The 23287-nt window shown below is 33.9% G+C and overlaps 1 protein-coding gene across 3 annotated transcripts in view; it reads left to right on the forward strand.

Moving 5' to 3' along the window:
- Positions 1–23287, forward strand: part of LOC112662022 (MDM2 binding protein) — a 71089-nt gene that overhangs the window by 5976 nt on the left and 41826 nt on the right. For all 3 annotated transcript variants that reach the window (XM_025450299.3, XM_025450301.3, XM_025450300.3), the window contains exons 5-11: positions 1186–1244; positions 3036–3180; positions 4138–4255; positions 5131–5265; positions 6817–6911; positions 7706–7778; positions 13539–13656. In XM_025450299.3, the coding sequence (XP_025306084.1) occupies positions 1186–1244; positions 3036–3180; positions 4138–4255; positions 5131–5265; positions 6817–6911; positions 7706–7778; positions 13539–13656 (743 nt within the window). The remainder of the gene's footprint in view (positions 1–1185; positions 1245–3035; positions 3181–4137; positions 4256–5130; positions 5266–6816; positions 6912–7705; positions 7779–13538; positions 13657–23287) is intronic.

Here is a 23287-nt window from a genome sequence, read left to right on the forward strand (position 1 = left end):
GAAATACACGATTTCTTCAATTTATGTATATCTTGAACATTTAGACACTTTTAAAATGCATAGTTTCTGAGGATTATATAGGTGATTGGATTCACTCAGATTTTTTGAATTGTGGTACAATATATAAGTTGGTCTAGGTGATATAAATTGTGATTATTTTTTTCATGACATATCCCGTCTTTGACTCAAATTAATACCTTTCATTTTAGTCTCTCATAGTATTTTATTACAAAAACCTACTTCGGTTTATTGTAGTATTCACATATTATGTTTTTATAAATTACTGCAGACTTTAAAAATTCTTTTTTCCCGTTTTCAAATTACATATGTTTGTATAATTAATGTAAGAAGACATTGTAGAACTGAGGAAAAGGTATTGAAGGGTCATTAAAAGGTAGTTTCTAGTTTCTTGATCGTGAGCCAGTCACTTCATTTCTCCACTCGTTTATTTTCTCATCAGTAAAGTGTTGAGATCCTTTCAGGTCATTTCTAAGCTGCCTTCTAGCCTTAGAGTTCTTAAAATCCCATGTTTGCCCACCATTATTTAAAGATGACAAGTGTAAAGGTAATTATTTCTAGTAAGTTACCTAATAATTATTTCCACAAGAGGGAGCTTGGAAACTATACCATAAGATGCCTTAAGTTTCCTAGACAATGGCAGGTTAATAACAAAGGATTTAAGTAACTTTATGTTACATAATAACATTTTGAGGGAAAGAAATCATCATTTGGATAAAATGAAAAGATTTTGAAGAATTGGAGGACACCATTCCAGCCAGAGCTGTTTTATGCCATACAGAGAAAAGCAGTATCCTTCTCTATTAAACCTTTGGCAATACTTTTAGGGTTTATAAAAATGTTTGGTTTATTAGTTATTATTTATGTTTAATTACACTAGGTATAAATTAGAGTGTTTTTTCCCCCTTTTTTGTTATTTGTTTTTGAGGGTATGGCTAAAACCTTGGACTCAGTGTTTGAAACCTAGCTTCTACACCTAATTATGTGACTGACACAAATCATTTAAAGGATATTAATAGTAGTGCCTCATGGATTGTCATGAAGAACAAATAAGATGATATATCTAACATAATAGTGTCTGGCACATAGGTCTGTTTAATATTACTAATTATGATTATATGTAATGTGTATGTGTGTGTATTTTTCTAACTTTCCCTTTTATTTTAGGTTATATGAAGAATCTGCAGAAAATTTGCATCAGTTGTCAGATAAACTTCCGGCTCCTGGTAATATTTTATGACTTTTTTCAATAATTTCTACTTTATCTTATACTTTCTATGAATGACTGATGAATTTAATCTTTATGCTAGTGTTCTCATTTCTAATTTTGAAGTTCAAAATGAAAAAAAAATTTTTTTTAGAGGAAGGGAAGGGCAGAAAGAGCGGGAGAGAGAGATTCTTAAGCAGACTTCATTTCCAGTGTGGAGCCCAATGCAGGACTCCATCTCACGACCCTGAGATCATGACCAGAGCTGAAATCAAGTGTCAGATACTCAACTGACTGAGCCACACAGGGACCCTGAAAAATAATTTTTTAATTGAAGTTGATAAAAAACACACTCCACTACTTTAATAAAGTATATTACTGAGACATTACAATTCTCTTAATTGTTTTTATTTAGTTAGGCAAAAATTAGAAATTAGAAAATTAAATACCCATCTCAGTTTCCTTATTTAGTTATTATTGAAGAATGTTTCCACTATATACCATTGTTTTCCACAGTATATTCTGTAGAACACTAGTCCTATGAACACCTCCTGGAGAAATAACTTCTTTAACCTAGATCATTTGGATAACATTCTTGTAAGGTGTGAGGTATATATACGTTATCAAATAGAAAGTTATATAGTTAAAAAAGCCCTTTACTCAGCCTTTTTTTTTTTTTTTTTTTTTTATAGAGCCCATTTTTTTTATATAATGAAAAGCATATTTTGTGAAATATTGCATCATACTATTTTTAAGATGTATTCTGTCTCAAATTTATCTTTCTTTGTGCCAAAGAGCTGACATCTAAAGCTTGGTATAGTTTGGCATCTATAAATACTTTTGAAGAGCTTTCTTTGAATATTTGCATCACCGAAGGTCATTTATTAAGCAGATACTTGTTGTATCTATTATATGTCATGTATTGTACAAGTTGCTTAAGTATATAATGATTGGTAAAGCATACGTGATTACCATTGAAGTACTTGATACCTCACAGTCTAATTCTTATATTCAAGATCCTGTTTTAGTGTAAAGGTCCCATATGGAAAATAACTGAATACATAGATAAATAAGCATCAAGTTTTTATTATTTATTTATTTATTTATTTATTTATTTATTTATTTATTTATAAATGAAATATGTCAAATTCAAAATATTCACTGAAATATATAGTTGCTGTTTTGGCAGATTAGAATGCTTTCATTATCAAATTTCTATTTGGTTTCTGTTTCATTTATATTTTCTTTTTTTTTTTTCATTTATATTTTCTTGTCCTTTGATAAATTTATAATTTTTTAAAATGTGAAGTTTTATGAAGTTATACTTTTTTTCTTAGGAATTAATGATATTGCCAATATAATTGAGTTTTCTGAGTGTTTAATTGCTCTATATAAAGAAAAAATTTATTTGAACATTACAATTTTATGTTGTCATTCCCTTTTGTATAAATTAAGTATAGAGAAATATACTGAAATTGCTCAGTTTTTTTTTTTTTTTTCCTCTGTTTGGTATACAGTAGCATTGATGATCTCAAGAGCAATATGTATAATTAAGCACTGGTGCATAGTTGGCAAGTAATTATGATAGAGTTCATTATTTTCTGGCATATACTATTTCAGGATAAAATGGCTTTAAGTCAAATGATGAACATTTAAAAATTTTGAACATCTAAAGATGTGTATTATTTTGAAGAATTTCAGAAATTAAAGTTAAAATCCTTTATCTTCTGAATAAATATAAAATTCAGTTGGGGGTACTATTTTGAGATTTCTGAAAAAAAATTATGGAAATATCTTATTCTCTTTCTAGGTAGAGCAATGATAGATATAATACTGTTGCCTTCTGACAAAGATCCTCCTAAGTTGAAAGACTGTTTACCTACTATAGGAGCATTAAAACATTTGAAGGAATGGTATTCAGCAAAAATTACTATAGCAGGAAATCATTGTGAAATGTAAGTTGCTTCGTTCATATTTGCTGTGTTATCTGTTTTTACAGTTAACATGCTATCTTGTTTTTTAATAGATTTCCCATTTGAAGATCTTTTTAATGTGACAAGATAGTTTTATGTCATCCTGTTAGTAGAGGTTTATCTATTAAGAAGAATCTAGATTTTTCTTATTTCATACTTTGTTTCTGAGATATTTAAGTTTTTAGGAAATATCAATGTTTTATAACCATTATTGAGCATTAATTATCTAAATACACTGTGTGCTTTTAAATAGGTTTGTATTGTCCATTGAGCACTATGATGAATACTATGGAACATGGATACACTGGATTTATTTTTTTGTTTTCTGTGCAATGTAGAAACAAGTATACACCATTGTGTTTTGTGCTATTTTAGTAAGGATCAATTGTATATTTTGATCCTTAAAGAAATACTCATTTGGATTTATTAACTTCATGATTTTCTTCATTTAACAAATGTTTATGAAGTGCTAACTTTAGGCCAAGCACAGCATGATGGATTAAGAAAGTGAGATTTGATCTTGTTCATGGAAATACAAGGAGAAATAAGAATGCTGTTAGTCATGATCATCTATGATAAGTGCTATTATGGAATTCCATATGAAACTGTGTGGGAAAAATTTAGGTGAGCAGTCCTTTAAATATAAAGGACTGATACTATATGTGTATGTATATATGTGCATATCTGACACATTTAAGTCAGTAAATAGTAATAGGAATATCTGTTCCTTCATCTGTATTATTAATGGTAATTCCTCTTTTCAGGGATATTGAGATTGAATGGACATATAATAGTGAGTCCCTCAGAGACTGACTTAAGGAATGTTCTATAATGTTAGTAGATAAAAGCAGCAATAGAAACTGCATTTTTGCTTGTTAGGATTAAATTTAAGGAAGATATAAAACCCTGTATTTAATCATCATAGTCTTTTATTTATAGAAATTGTCAGAAAATTGCAGAATACCTCTCCGCTAATGTTGTATCTTTAGAAGATCTCAAAAATGCTATTGACTCAAAAGAATTATGGAGGGGAAAAATTCAGATATGGGAAAGAAAGGTAAGTGGATTTCTGTTATCACTGTTTGCAAAGCAGGCCTTTCAACTTTATTTACAACACTGATAGTTTAAATGAATTTGAATGAAAATGTACCTTATAAAGATGTTCTAGAATAGCACTAAGAATTTTCTGCCATAATGGAAATGTTTTGCCTGTCCTGATAGTCACTGGCTATTGAGTACTGAGTTATATTGCTACTGAGCACTTTTTTAAAAACTATTTTTTTTATTTGAGAGAGAGAGTGAGTGAGAGAAAGAGAGCAGCATGAGCAGGGGGCAGGAGAAGCAGATTCCCCACTAAGCAGGGAGCTCAAGATAGATGTCATAATAGTTCCTATCTCATAGATTTTTATGAAGGTTAAATTATGTAAAGTAGAAAGTAACCACTCATTAAACATTAGTTTCATTGTTATCATTACTATTAACACCCCTAATATTTCTGCTTCTGCAGAAATTGATCTTTTCATCAGCGACTTATTTTGAAAGCAAACTATGTGTGGGGTCTTGTCCTAAGGATGTGTTTAAATAAGACAGACAAGCTCTGTTAGTGCAGAATTTGCAGATTGGTGAGAAGCCAGATATTGAACAAGTAAATGTAAAGGAGATTGTTTGGCTCTATGGTTACACAGAATGAGCTTATTAATACACTCTTGTGGGGTGGGGTAGGACCAAGGAAAGTTTTTCATGAAAAGATCCATGGGTAAGTTGAAATAGGAAGGATGTGTACATAAATGGAAGAACCACATTTTGAGCTGAGGAATCAAAAATATATTTCCTTGTGGTTTTCTTCTCAACTTTTTCATTGCAGTCAGATGTATTCATCTTTGTAACTTTATTCATGCTGTTTATACTTGTGTTCTCTTGGTTTCTTTTCAGTTTGGAGTTGAAATTAGTTTTCCTGAATTTTGTTTAAAGGGAGTTACACCCAAGAATTTTAGTACATCTAATTTAAATCCTTGCATTCTAACCAACAAGGTAATACCATCAAAGGATAAGAATATTTTGCCAAAGGTAAACTATGTTTAATTCATTTTGCAATCATCCATTCGTGCATATTTTTGTTCTTATAAGATGTTTGAATCTTGAAACTAATATATATACTTAAATATGCTCGCTTGCATAATTTTTATAATTATAATTAAGTGCTTCAATTATATTATGTTACCAGCATTGAATGTTGGCAAAACTATCATTATTTTAGATTATTTTTTAAATGGTGGAATGATCCTAACTTTAGATCAGTAAACTTCTTTTGGTTAGGTCTTTGCTATGAGACCTTTCTAAGACTGGATTGGAGGGAATATGATACACTGGAAAGGGAATAGGCTTTGATGTTAGGTAGACCTGGGTTTGAAATCTGGCACTGTCACTGACAAGGTATTGTAACCTGGGTAGATTGAATAACTCATTTGTGAAATGAAGACAATAACATATTTACCTTACGAAGTTATTACAAAAGTTAAATGAAGAAAGAGGTTACAGTATCTGACATTTGCTTCATTCACAGTTTAGGAAGTGTTAGTTTGTGTCCCATATCTTCATTCATTCTTAAAATGCAAATAATTATGAAATGCAATTTAAAAGGGTTTAGTTGGCTTTTTTTTAACATTGGTAAAAACAACATAAGGGGGTATTTGTATAAAAGCACTTTAGAAATTCACTTTAAAAGATACAATTCAAGAATGTGCAAAAACAACAGTCATTGAAGTTACAAGGATGTCAGATTGATGGGTAATATTTTCTGAAAAGGGGGTACTACCAAAAGGACATATTTCTGATGCAAACACATTTCCCAGTAGTTGTTCAGAATTGCTTACTTTTAAGTAACCTGCCATGGCCATCTTTCACAGGAATATTACATATTTTCTAAAGATTATAAGATTGATGACCTCAGTGTCTCTTCTTTCATAGTATACCATGAATAATTTATTTAAATTTTGCTGCTGTTGACAGGAATCTTAGGGTACAACCTCTTCAATAAATGTCTCTCTCTGCGTATACAGGTATACACACACACATACATATACTGTATATGTGTGTGTATGTATTTTTGTCTATATATATACACATGATCACATATGGTGAAATCACTCCATTTTCTGCCCAAATCTTTGGGCTGTCTTCTCAAAATGTGTTAGCTTTTCTTTATCCTTTTTGTGAAGTACTGTGGTCTCAACTCCTAAAGCACCTGTCCTCCTTCACTAGCTCAGTGTTGGCTTAGTTTTAGGCTCTGCCCAAAGACTGCAATCTCATTTCTCTGAGTGGAGCTCTTGGCTTCACTAGTTCTCTTAACTTTTTACCTTTTTTTTCAAGGTGTTTTTTTGTTTGTTTGTTTTTTAAATTTCAGTATACCACTCGATATAAGTTTATCCTGGAGAGTTTTCTTTCTCGGTCTTACAAACCCTTGAAATTTGTTTCTTCAACATCTTAGCCCCTTGGATCACCTGTCATTTTAAAGTTTTAATTTGTAATTTATAAAGTTTTAAATTGTAATCACTAATTTGTTAACTTTTATTTTATTTATAGAACTTAAAGTATCATGTAATCTTATTTCTTTCCTAGGTTTACCATTATTATGGCCCTGCTTTAGAATTTGTGCAGATGATAAAATTATCAGATCTACCCTCCTGCTATATGTCGGACTTCGAATTTGAGTTGTATCCTTTTCTTTACATGTTCATTTTTAGATTACATTTTCTGTGTCAGGTAGACTGTTTCCTCCATATTTTGATATTTGACTGTACTGGGGTTTTTTCTTTAATAATATTCAGCATATTTTTAATTACCATGGTTTCAATGGAAATCCTACAACTTTCAAAAAGAAAACCTCCTTCAAGTACTATACTTCTTCTAAAATAGGCCGAAGACTTTCTGGTATTGCTATTCATTGCTAATGGGGTAGGGAGGATGGAGAAATGTTAGGAATATGTGCAGAAAAACAGTAATTTATATACTTCTGAAATGTTTATATGGTTCTCTTGTCATCAGCAGGACAGATATATAAGCACCAGTCCACTGTATCTTTTTATATATTTAAGTAAATACAAATGCTATCTCATGTATCTGCAAATATTCAACATTTTTAGGCTCTCTTTTAAGAAAAGGATTTTTAGAAATACACTTAACAGAACAGACCATTTTGTATAAAAAGAAATTGTTGCCTGGAAATGGAACACTCGCATGGTGTTCTTTTGTGTAGAAACTACAGTTTTTACAAATCTCTTTTTCTGATAGTTTATAGGGCTGCTCTTCATAGAAGCACTCTTTTCTTGGTATATTTTCAGCATTAGAAAAATAATTATCTTTAAGGAAAGGAGTAATTATGAATTTCTACAGTTAAAATTTTTAATAAATAATCTAAGAACCTTGTGAATTAGAGGACCAAACTTGTATTAGGGAGTAGTATTGTTTTGTGGTTATCATTCATCATTTCTTTAACTCCTTAGTTCAGAGGGCTGACAAAAAACAATACCAAACAGAATTCCGTGTTGTTGTTGGAGCAGATTTCCTCTCTGCATGGCAAGGTATAGGGTATTTTTTGTTTTCTTTAGTTTTTAATATAATGTTTAAGAATGAGTGAAAAAAGGAATATAGTTTGTTAATCTGTTTTGCATAATAAATATACTTCTTTAACATAGGATTTTGGTCCTAATTGATACTAAGATACTTTGGACTTCCCATAATAACACCAAAGTCCTCTGCAGACATGAAATGATGTTGAGTTTTTAGAAGAGATTTTCAAAAATAAGCTTCATGACTGACAATTTCATTTGTTTTAAAATTTGAAAACACATTATTATTGTTAATCTACTCCTTCAACATCTCATTTCAGTTATGTGAGAAGATATTCATATGCTTGCATTATCTTTTTTGTGGTAAGACAGGTGGGTGGAAGTAAGAAAAACTTCCAAAGCCCCCCCTGTATTCTCATTTGGAAGTTTTCAGTTTTTCTTTCTTAATTCTGGTGATGTTTGTGAGATATGTGTCTATTTCAGTGTGTGTATATATATATTTTTTAAGTCATGTATTTGTTTTTTTGTTTTTTAAAGATTTTATTTATTCATGAGAGACACAGAGAGAGAGAGGCAGAGACACAGGCAGAGGGAGAAACAGGCTCCATGCAAGGAGCCCGATGTGGGACTCGTTCCCAGGTCTCCAGGATCACACCCTGGGCTGAAGGCAGGCGCTAAACCACTGAGCCACCCAGGCACCCCAAAGTCATCTATTTGAAGTCAAGTATAGTTGTTAATGGGAAAAACTAAAAGTTTGCTTTTCTTTCTGGTTGTTTAACTACTGTGTTTCTATGAAAATAATTTTTTTTTCCATAAGAATTTTATTTATTTACTTATGAGAGATACAGAGAGAGAGAGGGGTAGAGGGAGAAGCAGGCTCACATGAGGGAGCCTGATGTGGGACTTGATCCTGAGAGTCCAGGATCATGGCCTGAGCTAAAGGCAGACACTCAACCACTGAGCCCCACCTAGGTGCCCCTATGAAAACAATTTTTTTAAAAGATTTATTTATTTATTTATGATAGACATAGAGAGAGAGACAGAGACACAGGCAGAGGGAGAAGCAGGCTCCATGCCGGGAGCCCGACGCAGGACGCTATCCCGGGAGGCCAGGATCACGCCCTGGGCCAAAGGCAGGTGCTAAACTGCTGAGCCATGCAGGGATCCCCAAAAACAATTTTTAATGCACAGAATATTCATTGACAGTATTTACTTAACATTACCTTACTGTTTTAACAACAGACAAACTATATCAAACAATTCTACAGGGAGGAAAATGATTATTGTAATTATAGTTTCCCCATGGCACTATAATCAAATATTGGTTATAATTCCCTTAGAAATTTGATACATAAAGGAAATATGATTTTGGCCTTAAGATGGTTGACTATATGGTAATTTAAAATTTTGACTCTACAGTTAAGCATCTGAATCTCGATTTTGGCTCAGGTCATGATCTTAGGGTTGTGAGAGCAAGCCCTGCATTGATTAGGCTCCACCCTGGAACGTGGAGCCTCCTTAAGATTCCCCCTCTCGCCCTTGCATGTTCTCTATCAAATAAATCTTAAAATTTGACTTTCAGCCTCTTCCATAAAGTTAAGTTTTGAATAAGAGTGACTAAGTGTTTATTTGATAAAGTAGCTTTTGAAGCAATAGCCTGAAGTATAATATTAGCCAATGTTTTTATGCTCAAAGTATATCTAATGTGAAATTTAAAATTTTATGTTTTATTTGTCTAACATGTATCTTATTATGTGCTAGACACTGTGCTAAACATTAGGGATCCAGTGATGGATTGCACAGATGAGGACTGTCCTCATGGAACTTATATTTTGGTGGGAAAAATAATAAACACTATGAAAACAGGAGCCTGGGTGGCTCATTTGGTTAAGTAGCCACCTCTTGATTTCAGCGCAGGTCATAGTCTCAGGATCATGAGATCCAGCCCCATGTGGGGCTCTGCAGTAAGTGTAGAGCCTCCTTAAGATTCTTTCTTCCTCTTCTTCACCCTTTACACTCCCGCTTTCTCCAAAACAAACAAAAGACCTCTGAAGAAAATAAGCAGACTACAATAGAGTAATAACATGGAGGATCTACTTTAAACAAATTAGCAAGATCATACATCTTTACAAAAATATGCACATAGAAGTCTTGTGAAGTTGTATAGTTAAAAAAAAACAAAGAATTAAAAAAAATCTGTTCCTATTTCAACTCAAGTAACTAGATAGTTCTCTGTGTAACCTTATCTAATTCACCTAATTTTGGGGGGCCTCTTTTTTCTAGAAAATGAGAATATCATTTATCATTAGTCACCTCACCTGTGTTATCAGATAGGGAAAGGGAGGAGTATGATAGAATAGAAAGTCTCAAGTAAGAGTGTATGTACTTCAGAAAACTTAGATTTAAGTCCTAGCTAGCTCTACCACTCACTGGCTTTAAACTTTTTAAAATTGTAAACTCTAAGTAATAATCCCTGTTTTATTCATCTCAAAAGTTGCAATGAAAACCAGATTGGAATATTTATATTGTATTTTCAATTGTTTCGTTTTAAATTTGATATATTAGATTATCATTTTTATTGCTTCTTGGACAATGACAATACAACATTCTTGGGGGCATCTGGGTGGCTCATTTGGCTGAGCACCTGACTCTTGATTTCGACTCAGCTCATGATCTCAGTCATGGGATTGAGCCCTGCGTTGAGTTCTGTGCTCAGCAGAGTCGGCTTCGGGTTCTCTTTCTCCTTCTCCCTCTGTATCCTGCCCCTGCTTGCATGCTTTCACTCTTTGTTTCTCTAAAATAAATAAATAAAACATTTAAAGAAATATTAGAATATTCTTTATGAATAAAAGACAAATAAGTGATGGAACTTTATATAGATGTCCTACTTTAATGCAGCAAAAGGGATGATTTTTGGAAACATAATTTAGCTAACATAGCTCTAAATGTGAAGCACTGTATCTTCCTTTTATATTGGGTCATAATTAGTCTTTTACATTTTTGAAAAAGTACTTTTGATTTGTGTGCTCATTCTTTGAAATACTTCTAATGCTTTATAACTTGAGCTTCACTTATTTATTCAACAATTTTGTGTATGATGCTAGGACAGAGACTGCCTGTTGTGTGTGCCAGGTACTTGTTTTAGATCCTGGAGAGAATAAAATGGACAAGGCCCCTCCTTAGGAAGCTTTCATAGTACTTAAAGTCTAGTGATTATATGATCTTAAGTTAAATTCTGACTTTAAAAAAAAAAAAAACTTTGATTAGCCCCAGAATAAAAATAAAAACCTTTTATAGTAGGTTTTAAAAATAAAACCTTTTATTAGCTTACTAAAAAATAAGAGGATTGTTAAGGGAACATGATATCTACTAATCAATTGTATGACCAGGAAGTTTTTTTTATTTTGTTTCATTTGTTTAAAAAAAATTTTTTTTTGAGAAAAAGAGCATTAGTGGCATGGGTGAAGGGTGGTAGTGATGAGAGGGACAGAGGGAAAAGGAGAGAGACTCTTAAGGAGGCTCTACACCTAGCTTGGAACCCACTGCAGGGCTTGATCTCACAACCCTGAGATCATGGCCTGAGCTGAAATCAAGAGTTGGATGCTTAACACACTGAGTCATCCAAGCACCCTAGGAAATATTTTTTTAAGGAAAGAGTTTGCAAAGTTAGAAACATGATCGCCTTAGTGCCTGCATGTTTGGGTTGTGCCTACTGAAAAGATTGAATCAAGGTTTCAAAATTCAGGTTTGAAATGGTATTTGATTTTTAAATTTTAGGGATAGAATGATAACCTAGAAGCCTTATCCTCAAGTCTCAGAGTGTATCTAATGATAAGTGCGTAAGTGAGAACAAATTATCAGAATCGACGTTTGTTATGAACCCATTATAAACAATTGACATAAATGTATTATAGGAAATTGTAGCTTATGGGATTTAGAAATATTTATTTTCATATTTATAGCAAATATCTGTTCAAGAATAAGCTGTCTCAGACATTTGGCTATTTCTTTGGCTGGGTAAGACATTTATAATATCAGGCTTTAAGTTGTGCATTGAACTGCATTTAGCATCTCTAATGTATTAAGTAATAACTATAATAATTATATAATTAAGGTATAACTGGCCCTGATCTAGTATACAGCTGTCTATCCTTTGTGCTAAACACCTTTGTTATGCATTTTAGGCTATATAGTCTTACTCATGCGGGTATGAAGAACTAGAATTTAGTATTTCAAAAGTTAGATCTTTTTATACTTAATGATTATTTACTGTTGCTAATATCTTTCATTTTTAGTGTCTTCTACGTTGTGAAATACATTTGACTTAGAATAAAAAGACATGGCTGTAATAACAAAGAAAAATAAACATATTTAATTTTTCCTTTTTTTGCTCCTAATATATTTATTTGTATATCTAAGAATACAGCAGATAATAAATAGCAGTAAAACTAATATATTAAAGTATTGACTTAGTATCATATATGTCATGAGACTCATTCATCTACAAAGGACAATTAAAAGTGATTTTTCATTAGATTTAAGATCTATAAAATATCATACTTAAGTTTCCCCAGAGTTAAAAAATGATATTTATTGGGATTTGCTGATTGTTGAAGCTTACATTTCTGACCAAACAGGCAAAATGTAGCTTTCAAAGTATACTTTGTTTTATTTCATTTTGTAATCGAATTGAGAATTTACCTAATATAATATGCGGGATCCCTGGGTGGGCGCAGCGGTTTAGCGCCTGCCTTTGGCCCAGGGCGCGATCCTGGAGACCCGGGATCGAATCCCACGTCGGGCTCCCAGTGCATGGAGCCTGCTTCTCCCTCTGCTTATGTCTCTGCCTCTCTCTCTCTCTCTCTCTCTCTCTCTCTCTCTCTCTGTGACTATCATAAATAAATTTAAAAAAATTAAAAAAAATAAATATAATATGCTGGCTTTGGGAAAAAGAAATATTTAATAAACATCTTATGCCCAGCCCTGGGAATGCAAAGATGAATGAGCTGAATTTTCTCATAAATCAGTTGGAAGCTGCTGTATGTTCTCTGGCATAGGATTCATGGTTTCTTTGCATTTTATACTTTAGTAGCATTAAATCTCTGATTTCTAGGAACAGCAATTTTGAAATTACCTACAAATGTATTGTAATTTTGAAACCAGAACAATAATCCATCCAGTCAAAAGGTTATAAAATTATGGCTAAGTATGAAAAAATCTTTTGATGATGGCATTCCCAGCCTCTCTCACTGTTTGCAGATGTACAAAGAAATGACACTACAACCTGAACTTAAAGCAAATATCGTGAATAACAAGGTTTTCAGAAATACATAATTTTTTTTTAAAGATTTTATTTATTTATTCATGAGAGATAGAGAGAGAGGCAGAGATACAGGCGGAGGGAGAAGCAGGCTCCATGCAGGGAGCCTCGTGGGACTTGATCCGGGGTGGGACTCAATCTCGGGTCTCCAGTATCATGCCCTGGGCCGAAGGCAGCACTAAACTGCTGAGCCCCCCAGGCTGCCCAGAAATACATAACTTAATGGAAAACGCTGTCTGTGTCTGACTACCTTTGTCTGGTTTTTTACCTTTTTTTTTCCTAACAGTTTGGGTATTGTTTTTGGTTTTCCAGTTTTTACAGTGGACTTGTGAGAGAGTATGAAAAAGTACCTGTTATATAGGTGAAATTTGAGTGGAAAATTGTCAGGTGACACTATTTAAGAATTAATTTCAGTGCGTTAAGTCACTAAAAATACGTTCTGTTTTATCTAGGTTGGTGCACTTTTTGTATTGCCGTGTACTATTAGTAACATAATTATTCCACCTCCCAGCCAACTCAGCTCAAGAAAATGGAGAGAATACATAGCTAAAAAGCCTAAGACAATCAGTGGTAAGTAGTAAATTTTTAAGGTGTTTTATAAAATGGAGATGACATTCTTTATGAGAAAATATTATTTATTACTTAGTTTTAAAACAAAGCCACAGCATTTTAAGATTTTTTATCTCTAATAACCTACTGTTAGTGACAACAAAGTATATGCTACCTTATATATTCAAAAAAATAACCAGCTATCTAAAGGCAATTTTGATTAAGTAGATACCTGATTATATCAAACATGGGTTTCTTAGAGACATTTCAGGAATGAAATTTATGAAATAAAGTAGTTAGGTGTGCCTGGGTGGCTCAGTTGGTTAAGCATCTGCCTTTAGCTCAGGTCAAGATCCTGGGGTCCTGGGATCGAGCCCTGCGTTGGGCTCCCTGCTCTGTGGGGAGTCTGCTTCTCCCTCTCCTTCTTCCCTGACCTCCACTCATGCTCACATATGCACTCTCTCTCTCTCACTCTGTCAAATAAATAAATACAATCTAAAAAAAAAGAAAAGAAAGGGATTAATTTATCATATGGTACATAAAACCTTGTGATTATAGTTTTCTGAAGAAATAGAAGTTATTTAACAATTATATGCTATGCAGTGTTCTATATTGGCTCATTTAATTCTTATGATAGCCCTATAAATTTATTTTTATATCCATTTAACAGATTCAGAAATTGGGATTTGAAGAAGTTACAGAGCTGTTAATTGGCAGAATCTTGGTTCAAATCCTGGCTCCGACAGTTAATAGTTCTGTAACTTCTCCAAGGATTTGAACCCAGGCTTTGTTCTTAATCACTGCACTGTATTGCATCTAATGCTTTATTACATTGAAAATGTCATTATAAAGATGAAACCTGTTGTAAAATCACACCATTTATATCCAAACTTTAGTATTTTTTGAGGTAACTATGCCTCAAAATGTTAGTTGCTTGCCCCAGTCGTATAGCTAAATGGTGCTTCTTCATAGTTTGCTTATATGTACTTGGTTTTTTCTGTTGTTGTGGTTGGACAATAATTTTTTTAAATTATCTTTGAGCTTATAGTTAGTTTTCGTGTCCCATGGTATGAAGGGACTAAGATCTGGAATGGAAACATTGACCTGGATCGTTCTAGAAGAAGTCTCTAGAAAGATTCCAGAGCCATAGAATCCTGAGGAGTACAAATTTTATCGGTAGCTTACACAGTATTATATAGGTGAGATGCTGAAATCCATCTTAGCAAATGTTGAATTTGAAATGGAGATGATATCTATATGGAAATTTAAATTTAGAGTTTGAAATTAGGTCTATTATGCCTAGAGAATGGTCAGGGCTAGAGATTTAGATTTTGAGTTTACCACCTGTTTTATTTATTTTGTAACAAACCAGCCTAAAACTAAGTAGCTTCAAAAAGCAAATGCTTTATTTTTTCATTTTATTTTTATTTATTTTTTTAAAGATTTTATTTATTCATGAGAGACATAGAGGGAGAGGCAGACTCATAGGCAGAGGGAAGAGCAGGCTCCCTGCAGGGACCCTGTTGCAGACTTGATCCCAGGACCCTGGGATCATGCCTTGAGCCAAAGGCAGACACTCAACTGCTAAGCCATCCAGGTGTCCCAAAGAGCAAATGCTTTTTGAACTAGGTTTACCTGGGTGGATTCTTTTTTTTTTTTTTTTTTTTTTTAAGATTTTATTTATTTTGAGGGGGTGGGCAGGGGAGAGAGCATGAGCCAGAGAAGGGGCAGAAGGAAGGGAGAAGCAGACTCCCCGCTGAGCAAGGAGCTTGCTCTCAGGACACGGGAATCATTACCTGAGCGAAGCCTGAAGCTTGACCCGCTAAGCCACCCAGGCTTCCCCACCTGGATGGTTCTTCTGCCATTCTCACCAGGGGTCACTGATGCAGCTGCACTGAGTTTATGGATTGTTCAAAAGTTGAACTCAGCTTGGGATGCAGTGGCTGCTATCTTACTTTCTCCATATAATCTCAGAGCCTTTTCCTTGCCCCATGCTTTCTTCATGTGATCTCTAGCAGGTTAGCTGGAATTTTTCCATGGAGGCTTAAGACTCCAAAATGTACAAAAATCAAAACTTCTAGGACTTTTAAGGCTTAGTCCCTGATCTGGCCCAGCGTCACTTCGTTGTTTTTTTTGTTTTGTTTTAATATTTTTATTTATTCATTCATGAGAGACAGAGAAAGAGAGAGAGGCAGAGACACAGGCAGAGGGAGAAGCAGGCTCCATGCAGCAAGCCAGACATGGGACTTGATCCCAGGTCTCCAGGATCACGCCCTGGGCCGAAGGCCAAACTGCTGAGCCATCCAGGGATCCCCCAGTGTCACTTCTACTGTATTCTTTTATTTAAAGCTACTCACAAGAATGGCCCAGGTTCATAGGGGGATTGTGACTAGACAAGGGTGTGAATGCAGAGAAGCCCCCAATGTAAAAGCCTACCATGACTGTGTGCAGGTAATAGTTGATGCCCTAGGAGTGGCTAGACAAAACCACAGCATGACTAGAGAAGAGAGCCAAAGCTAGGATCTTCAGAAATACCTGTGTTTAAGGTAAAAGTGAAAGAAAAATTAAAAAGTAGTTTAGCAGATGGTAGTTGGAAGACCCTAGGGGGCTATAATCATTAACATCAACAACAAAATACCATTTATTGCATATTACCAGTGTGGGAAATAAAGGGGAGTCAAACTGGTCCTTCCACTTGACAAAGTAGTTGCACGATCCCAATCAAGTGATGAAGGCACTTTGAAAAATCATTTTTTACTCTGTTTAGTCAACAGTATGAAGGTGAAGTGAAAGATACTTCCAGAATGTATGACCTAACATAATTGTAAGAATTCAGAACAGCTTCCTGGAGGAACAGGTATTGTTAATATAGTTTGTTGCACTGTACTAGTACATAAAGAAGTGCGGCTTTGACCCTACTCAACTCCTCCCAGGGAATAGATGTATACATGGTGATTTTGGCAGATGCTAAAACAAAAACAGAAATAGATTTGCTAGGTGGCAGTAGTCAATTTCACTTACTTTACATGAAATCCTAGGATAATATTTATCCATTTCTCAACATTACACGTGTGTAAGGCTTACTATGAATTGAATATTAATATCTCCTAATTAAACTTGACTGTGATCTGGACAGCCCATTATTAATTTTTCCTTTGTAACTTTTATAAAGGTAATTTATTGATTTAGAATTTATTCTTAAGTGGATTTTTTCCCATGCTTTTCATTGCAACTTTAAGAAACTACCTTAAAAAAAGAAAAAAAGAAACTACCTTAGCATATGACTTGATTTGATTTCTTTAAATTAGCACCTCTTGAAATTTGGAGATTAATATTGGTAACTTCTGAATAATAAGACATATATCACATGACAATCTTCCAAGGCAGATTGTTGATTACTGATTAGGCTGTATCATTAAATGCTGATTATGCTGCTACCTTACAGTATTTTTTTTTTTATCTTGGAAGTAGAAACAATCAAATTGGACAGCTGATTATTAAGTTCTATTCTACCCATAGCCCTTTCTGTAGGGGAAATTATTTATCTCATGACAGAACTCCTTTTGTAAATGAGGAGCCAAGTTTTAGCTAGCATAAAGTTTTAATAGCTCTTACTTAGGAAAACATCGTATCCCATTATAGTGCCACTACAAGTAGCTTCTCTCACTATTCTAAAGATATCAACTATTAGATGAAACTCTTAAATCAATGTTCTGTGTTCCTGAAACTTACTACATTATGTCCAGCTCTGCTTTACTGTTGGCTCTGCATCTCCCCTGTCGTCCATGCTAAACTGTATATGGTTCCTTTAAGCTATTCTCTGATTTTAATCCTTTATGACCTTATTGTTCATTCATTCATTCATTCCTTTAGTCAGTCACACCTTTCATTCATTTTTTTGAGATTGAGTAAATATTATGTATCAGGCATGGTAAAATAATCTGGAGATTAGTAATGAGCAAGGTAGACTTGGTTCCTCCTTTCCTGGAATTTATTTATTTATTTTTTTAAAGATTTATTTATTTACTTATGATAGACACAGAGAGAGGGCGAGAGGCAGAGACATAGGCAGAGGGAGAAGCAGGCTCCATGCTGGGAACCTGACGCGGGACTCAATCCTGGGACTCCAGGATTGCGCCCTGGGCCAAAGGCAGGCGCCAAACCGCTGAGCCACCCAGGGATCCTCTGGAATTTAAACTATAATAGAAAATAGATATCGAGGGGCACCTGTGTGGCTCAGTGGTTGAGCATCTGCCTTGGCTCATGTTGTGATCTGGAAGTCCTGGGATCGAGTTCTGCATCATGCTCCCTGCAGGGAGCCTACTTCTCCCTCTGCCTATGTCTCTGCCTCTTTCTCCATGTCTCTCATGAGTAAATAAATAAAATCTTAAAAAAAAAAGAAAGAAATATCAAGAGGCCATTACAAGTCTTACTTAATTATACCATTGTATTCAATAGCAACCAACCATAAATCCAGGAGAGATAGTACTTGAAAAAAGTTAGATGTGGAAAGACTATTATGCTAACATTTGTGGTAAAAACAACAATTTGGAGTATGTGTAAGCACTTGTATGTATTTGTTTATATAAATAGAAGTTTTGCATTAAATATTTGTTTATATAAATAGAAGTTTTGCATTAAATAGCAGATATTATTATCGAATATCCACAGTACAGTAGGCACTATTACACATGCTGGACCAACAGTGAATAGAACAAAGTCCATGTTCTCAGGAAGCTTACATAACTGTGGAGGTAATGAGTTTAGACTTTACCCCAGAAGCCATATGGCTAGGCCTCTCAGTTTTGAGGGGCCTTTACTCCAGTCATTTTCTCATTCAGGACCTAATTTGCCATCCCATCGAAAATTGCAAACAGACTCTTCTCCTGACTTTATATCCATTTCTCCAACTTTATTTTTTTTCCTGTTAGTACTTACCAGACCTAATATAGTAGGTGTCTTTTTCTCTCACTCAAAGCCAGAGGAGACAAGATGGAGTTTTTTATTTTTATTCATTTCTTTATTTTCAGTGCCTGGAAGAGTGCCTGATACTTATTAGGTACTCAAAAATAGTTGTTAAGTAATACATGAGATTTATATTTCCAGGTAGTGATAATTGTTGTCTGGAAAAGTAAAAAAATTTTGAATGGATTCCACCCATACAGTGTGAATCAAAATATTTGCCCTAGTTTTTGTCAGTTCCTTAGGTTTAACAAATCATCTCTGATGAAATAACATACATATATATATTAATTTGAACCATATGGTATTGCTGTACTTGTATATCAAAAATTGTTAGGTATCAGCAGTTGCATATGGTTTGACCTAAAATAGAAAAACAATGTTCCAACTGAATTATGCTTAAATTAAACATAGCCAAAAAATGATTTTTAACAGTAATTTTCAGTGAAATAGCCAGAAAGTATTATGATACTAAGAAAAATGCAAAAGAACTATGTGAACATGGGACGCCTGGGTGACTCAGTGGTTGAGCATCTGCCTTTGGCTCAGGTCATGATCCCTAAGTCACGGGATCGAGTCTCACATCAGGCTCCCTGTGAGGAACCTGCTTCCCCCTCTGCCTATGTCTCTGCCTCTCTCTGTCTCTCTCATGAATAAATAAATAAAATCTTTAAAAACAAAAACATAACTGTATGAACAAATGCAACAATTACTCTGAAGAAAGGCTTCTATATGTAAAACTTGTACTGAAAAGCCAGTAGTGTAATGAAAAGTGCCTGGCTTACCATATGTTCACAGAGAAGTTTTACAGAATTGTCAAAAGATTCAATATTGATCATTGCCTAACTATACATTACAAATGAATAATCTGAAATATAGAGAAATCAAGAAACTTCTCTAATATCACAGGGTACAATCAGAATTTTCACCCAAGTCTGAATGTATCCACAGACCATCCAGATAATTTTACAATCTTGAGTTCTATTGTTGTCTCATTTTTTTTAATTGGAATTCTTTTGAAAGAAAATATTTTAAAGGTACTCTTGAAAAAAGTTACTGTTTTGTTGACAGACAAGTGTCTTCTAGTAAAAGAATTTTTAAAGGGACTAGATTAATAAGGACTAATGAAATGTTTTGAATTGATGAATCATGTGCCTTCTTGATTCTCAAATCAGTGTGATAAAAGTGTTTCAAAATAATGAGCTGAAACTAATAAGGTTAAAATGAAATGACACTGCATTCAGGGCATTATTGCAGATGGTAGGACTTCTGGTAATGAACACTGTCAGCCAACTTTACTGTGTTAACTTTTATTGAATACACCATTCAATGGCGTCCTCGTTGTCTTTAAGCATATATAGAATGTTCCCCAGGATAGACCATGTATATATTAAGTGATTAACTAAGGCTAATAAATTTAAAAGGGTAGAAATAATGCCCAGTATGTTCTTAAATTACAATAGAATTAAATTAGAAGTTAGCAAATACCAACGTGAGGAATACTTTAAATATTTGGAAATTAGACTCTTTTAAATAACCCATAGGTCAAAGAAGAAACCAAAGGGGAAATTAGAAAATGTTTTTAACTAATGAAACCAAAACATATCAAATTATGGATAGCATGTAAGTCAGTACTAAGAAGATCATAAATGCTTATCACAGAAGAAAGATCTAAAATTAGTAATCCAAACATGAACCTCAGGAAGCTAGAAGACTAATTCCAAGTTAATTAGGAAGAAGGAATGAGACCAGAAGTCAGTGAATAAAATGCTGAAGACTACATCTAATAAAGGAAGTGCAAGATCTGTACACTGAAAACTACAAAACTTACTGAGAGTAATAAAGAAAATAGAAGTAAATGAAAAGATACACCGTGTTTGTAAATTGGGAAGCTCTATATTAAGATGGTACTTCCCTCTGAATTGACCCATAGATTTAATTCATCTCTAACAAAATCCCAAGAGGACTTTTCATAGAAATTGACAAACTGATACAAAATTTATATGGAATTGCAAAGGTCTTAGAATGGCTAAACAATGTTGAAAAGGAAGAATGACTTTTGGGAACTTACACTACCTGATTCACAACTTCACAGCTATAAAGCCACAGTATTCAAGACAGTGTGGTATTGAATGAAGAACATACATGTATCAATGGAACAGTATAGAAATAAAGATATCAATGGGAAAAAGTCTCCTTAACGCAGTGCTGAAAGCACTGGATATCATATGTAAGATTTTTATGTAAAAATTATCTCTAAATGAACTATATAACTAAATGCAAGCATTAAAACTATAAAACACCTGTAAGAAAATATATCAACCAAAAGGATCTATAAAAAGAAAAAAATCTATAAATTCACCCAAACTAAAAATGTCTACTTTCAAAAAAAAAAACACTAAGAAAAATTATTTATTTTTTTAATTTTATTTTTTAAAAGATTTATTTATTTATTTTAGAGAGAGCTCATGTGTGCAGGAGCAGAGGAAGGGGCACAGGGAAAGGGAAACAAGCAGTCTCCCTGCTGAGCATGGAGCCTGACCTGGGTTTGATCCCTGAACCCTGAGATCATGATGTGAGTCAAAATCAAGAATTGGATGCTTAACCTCCTGAGCCACCCAGGCACCCCAGAAAAAAATTTTAAAAACTGCTAAGAAAAAACATTTCCTATTTTTTTGTTTTTTATTTTCCTTCTTTATTTGAGAGAGAGAGAAAACAAGAAATGGGGAGGGCCAGAGGGAGAGAGAAAGAATGTGAAGCAGACTCCCTGCTGAGGGGGAGCCCAATGTGAGGCTTGATCCCAGGACCCTGAGATTCATGACCTGAGCTGAAGGCAGGTGCTTAACCAACTGGGGCACCCAGATACATCATTTCCAGTCATGTCAACAGTGGACAGATACATAAAAAAAAAAATTCTTGCAACCCAATTAATAGGTAAGAGACTTGAGTAGACATTTCATTAAGATACATGAATAGCTAATAAAGTACGTGAAAGATGTTTAACATCATTAGTCTTCTGGGAAATGCAAATTAAAACCACAATGCAATTCTATAATACGCTTACTAGAATGGGTATTATTAAAAACAGTGACTATCAAATGTTGATGAGGATGTGAAGAAACTGCAAATCTCACACATAGCTGGTGATGGTGTAAAATGGCATAGATACTCTGGAAAACAGTGTAGCGGTTAAACTTACACTTAACTATGCAACTCAGTATTTCTATTCCTAGGTATTTATCCAGGAGAAATGAGAACATATGTTCACACAAACACTTGCAAGTAACTGTTAATAAGAGCCATATTTTTAGTAGCTAAGAACTGGAAACTATGCAAATATCCATGTGAATAGATAAACACAGTTTGTTTTGTCCATACAGTGGAATATTGCTTAACATATTGAGGCATGACAAATTTTGGGTGTACCTAAATATGGTAAGTTTATATGGAATTTCTATAAAAAGCTAAAGGTCCAGAAGGAAGATCAGTGGTTGCCTAAGGCCAGGAATAGGAGGGGAGATTGGCTGCAGAAAAATAATGGGAGTTTTCCAAAACTGGATTATAGTGATGGATGCATAATTATATAATTTCCTTAAGTTAATCACATTTATACTTTGATATGTGTACATTATACCTCATTAAAACTTTTTGTGAGAGAGAGATGGAAGGAAAGAGAGAGGCAAGGAGGTAAGGCAGGAAGGAAGGAAGGTCAAAAAGGAAGAAAATCTAGCGGGGTCCTACCTGAAAACAATTAAATACAAATTTCTGGGGAGGAAACCAGGCCCTCAATAGCTTGTAAAAGCACTCAAGTGTTTCAAGTGCATCCAGCATTAAGAACTTCTGCCCTAGATGTGCTTTTTTCAAAACCCTAGGCTAGAGAGCCACTGTTACTGAAGAGAAAGTCCTTAAGATGCTCTGAGACAAAAAAGAATCACTATCTTAGGCTTTTAATTCTTTGGTTAGAAAATCAGGATAGTAATACTTGCTTAGTGTATCTCACAAACTTGTTTGAATCACAGTTGGTGATGAAGGTAGACACTTTGTAAACTCTGCAGTAGCTTTGTTATTCTGTCAATCTTAAAGGATGTCTATATCTATGGAACAGTAAAGAAATCCTTGTTCTTCATGATTAAAAGATCTTGAAATATCTTCTGAAGTTTGTCTATTCATTGTAGCTTTCAAATTGCCTATTTTACTATGTTGTAACTAAAGGGAAATATATAAAGTTTATGATCCTAATGTTACTTACTCATTTAAAATAGTCATGGTGCAATTTATAATTTTTTCTGCATTTTTGGAATCTTCACAGTAAGAGGTATCATACAGCTATTGAACAATACTATCGTTTCTTAAACCATTTCAGATTTATTTTTATAATTGAGCCTGGAGGCATTTTCTTGGCTAGTCTCCGTGAAGCTAAGTTTTATGTTAAATTGCTCAAAGCTTAGTCTGATGAAGACAGTGGGGAATCAAGCTAGGCAATAAATATTTTGAAAATGCTTTGTAAATATGATTAGATTGTTGTTGTTGTTTTCCTTATGATTCCCTAGCTGACCCTAAGGACCATTTCAAAGATTTGAGTCTAGAATTGTATGAACAATGACATTGTTGAGAAGTGTGTAGCTTCATAAAATCCCTACATTGAAGACTAGATTTTATTTTATTGTTTAATTTTTAGCATGATTATCAA

The sequence above is a fragment of the Canis lupus genome, chromosome 13 (assembly GCF_003254725.2).
Source record: "Canis lupus dingo isolate Sandy chromosome 13, ASM325472v2, whole genome shotgun sequence".
NCBI lineage: Eukaryota > Metazoa > Chordata > Mammalia > Carnivora > Canidae > Canis > Canis lupus.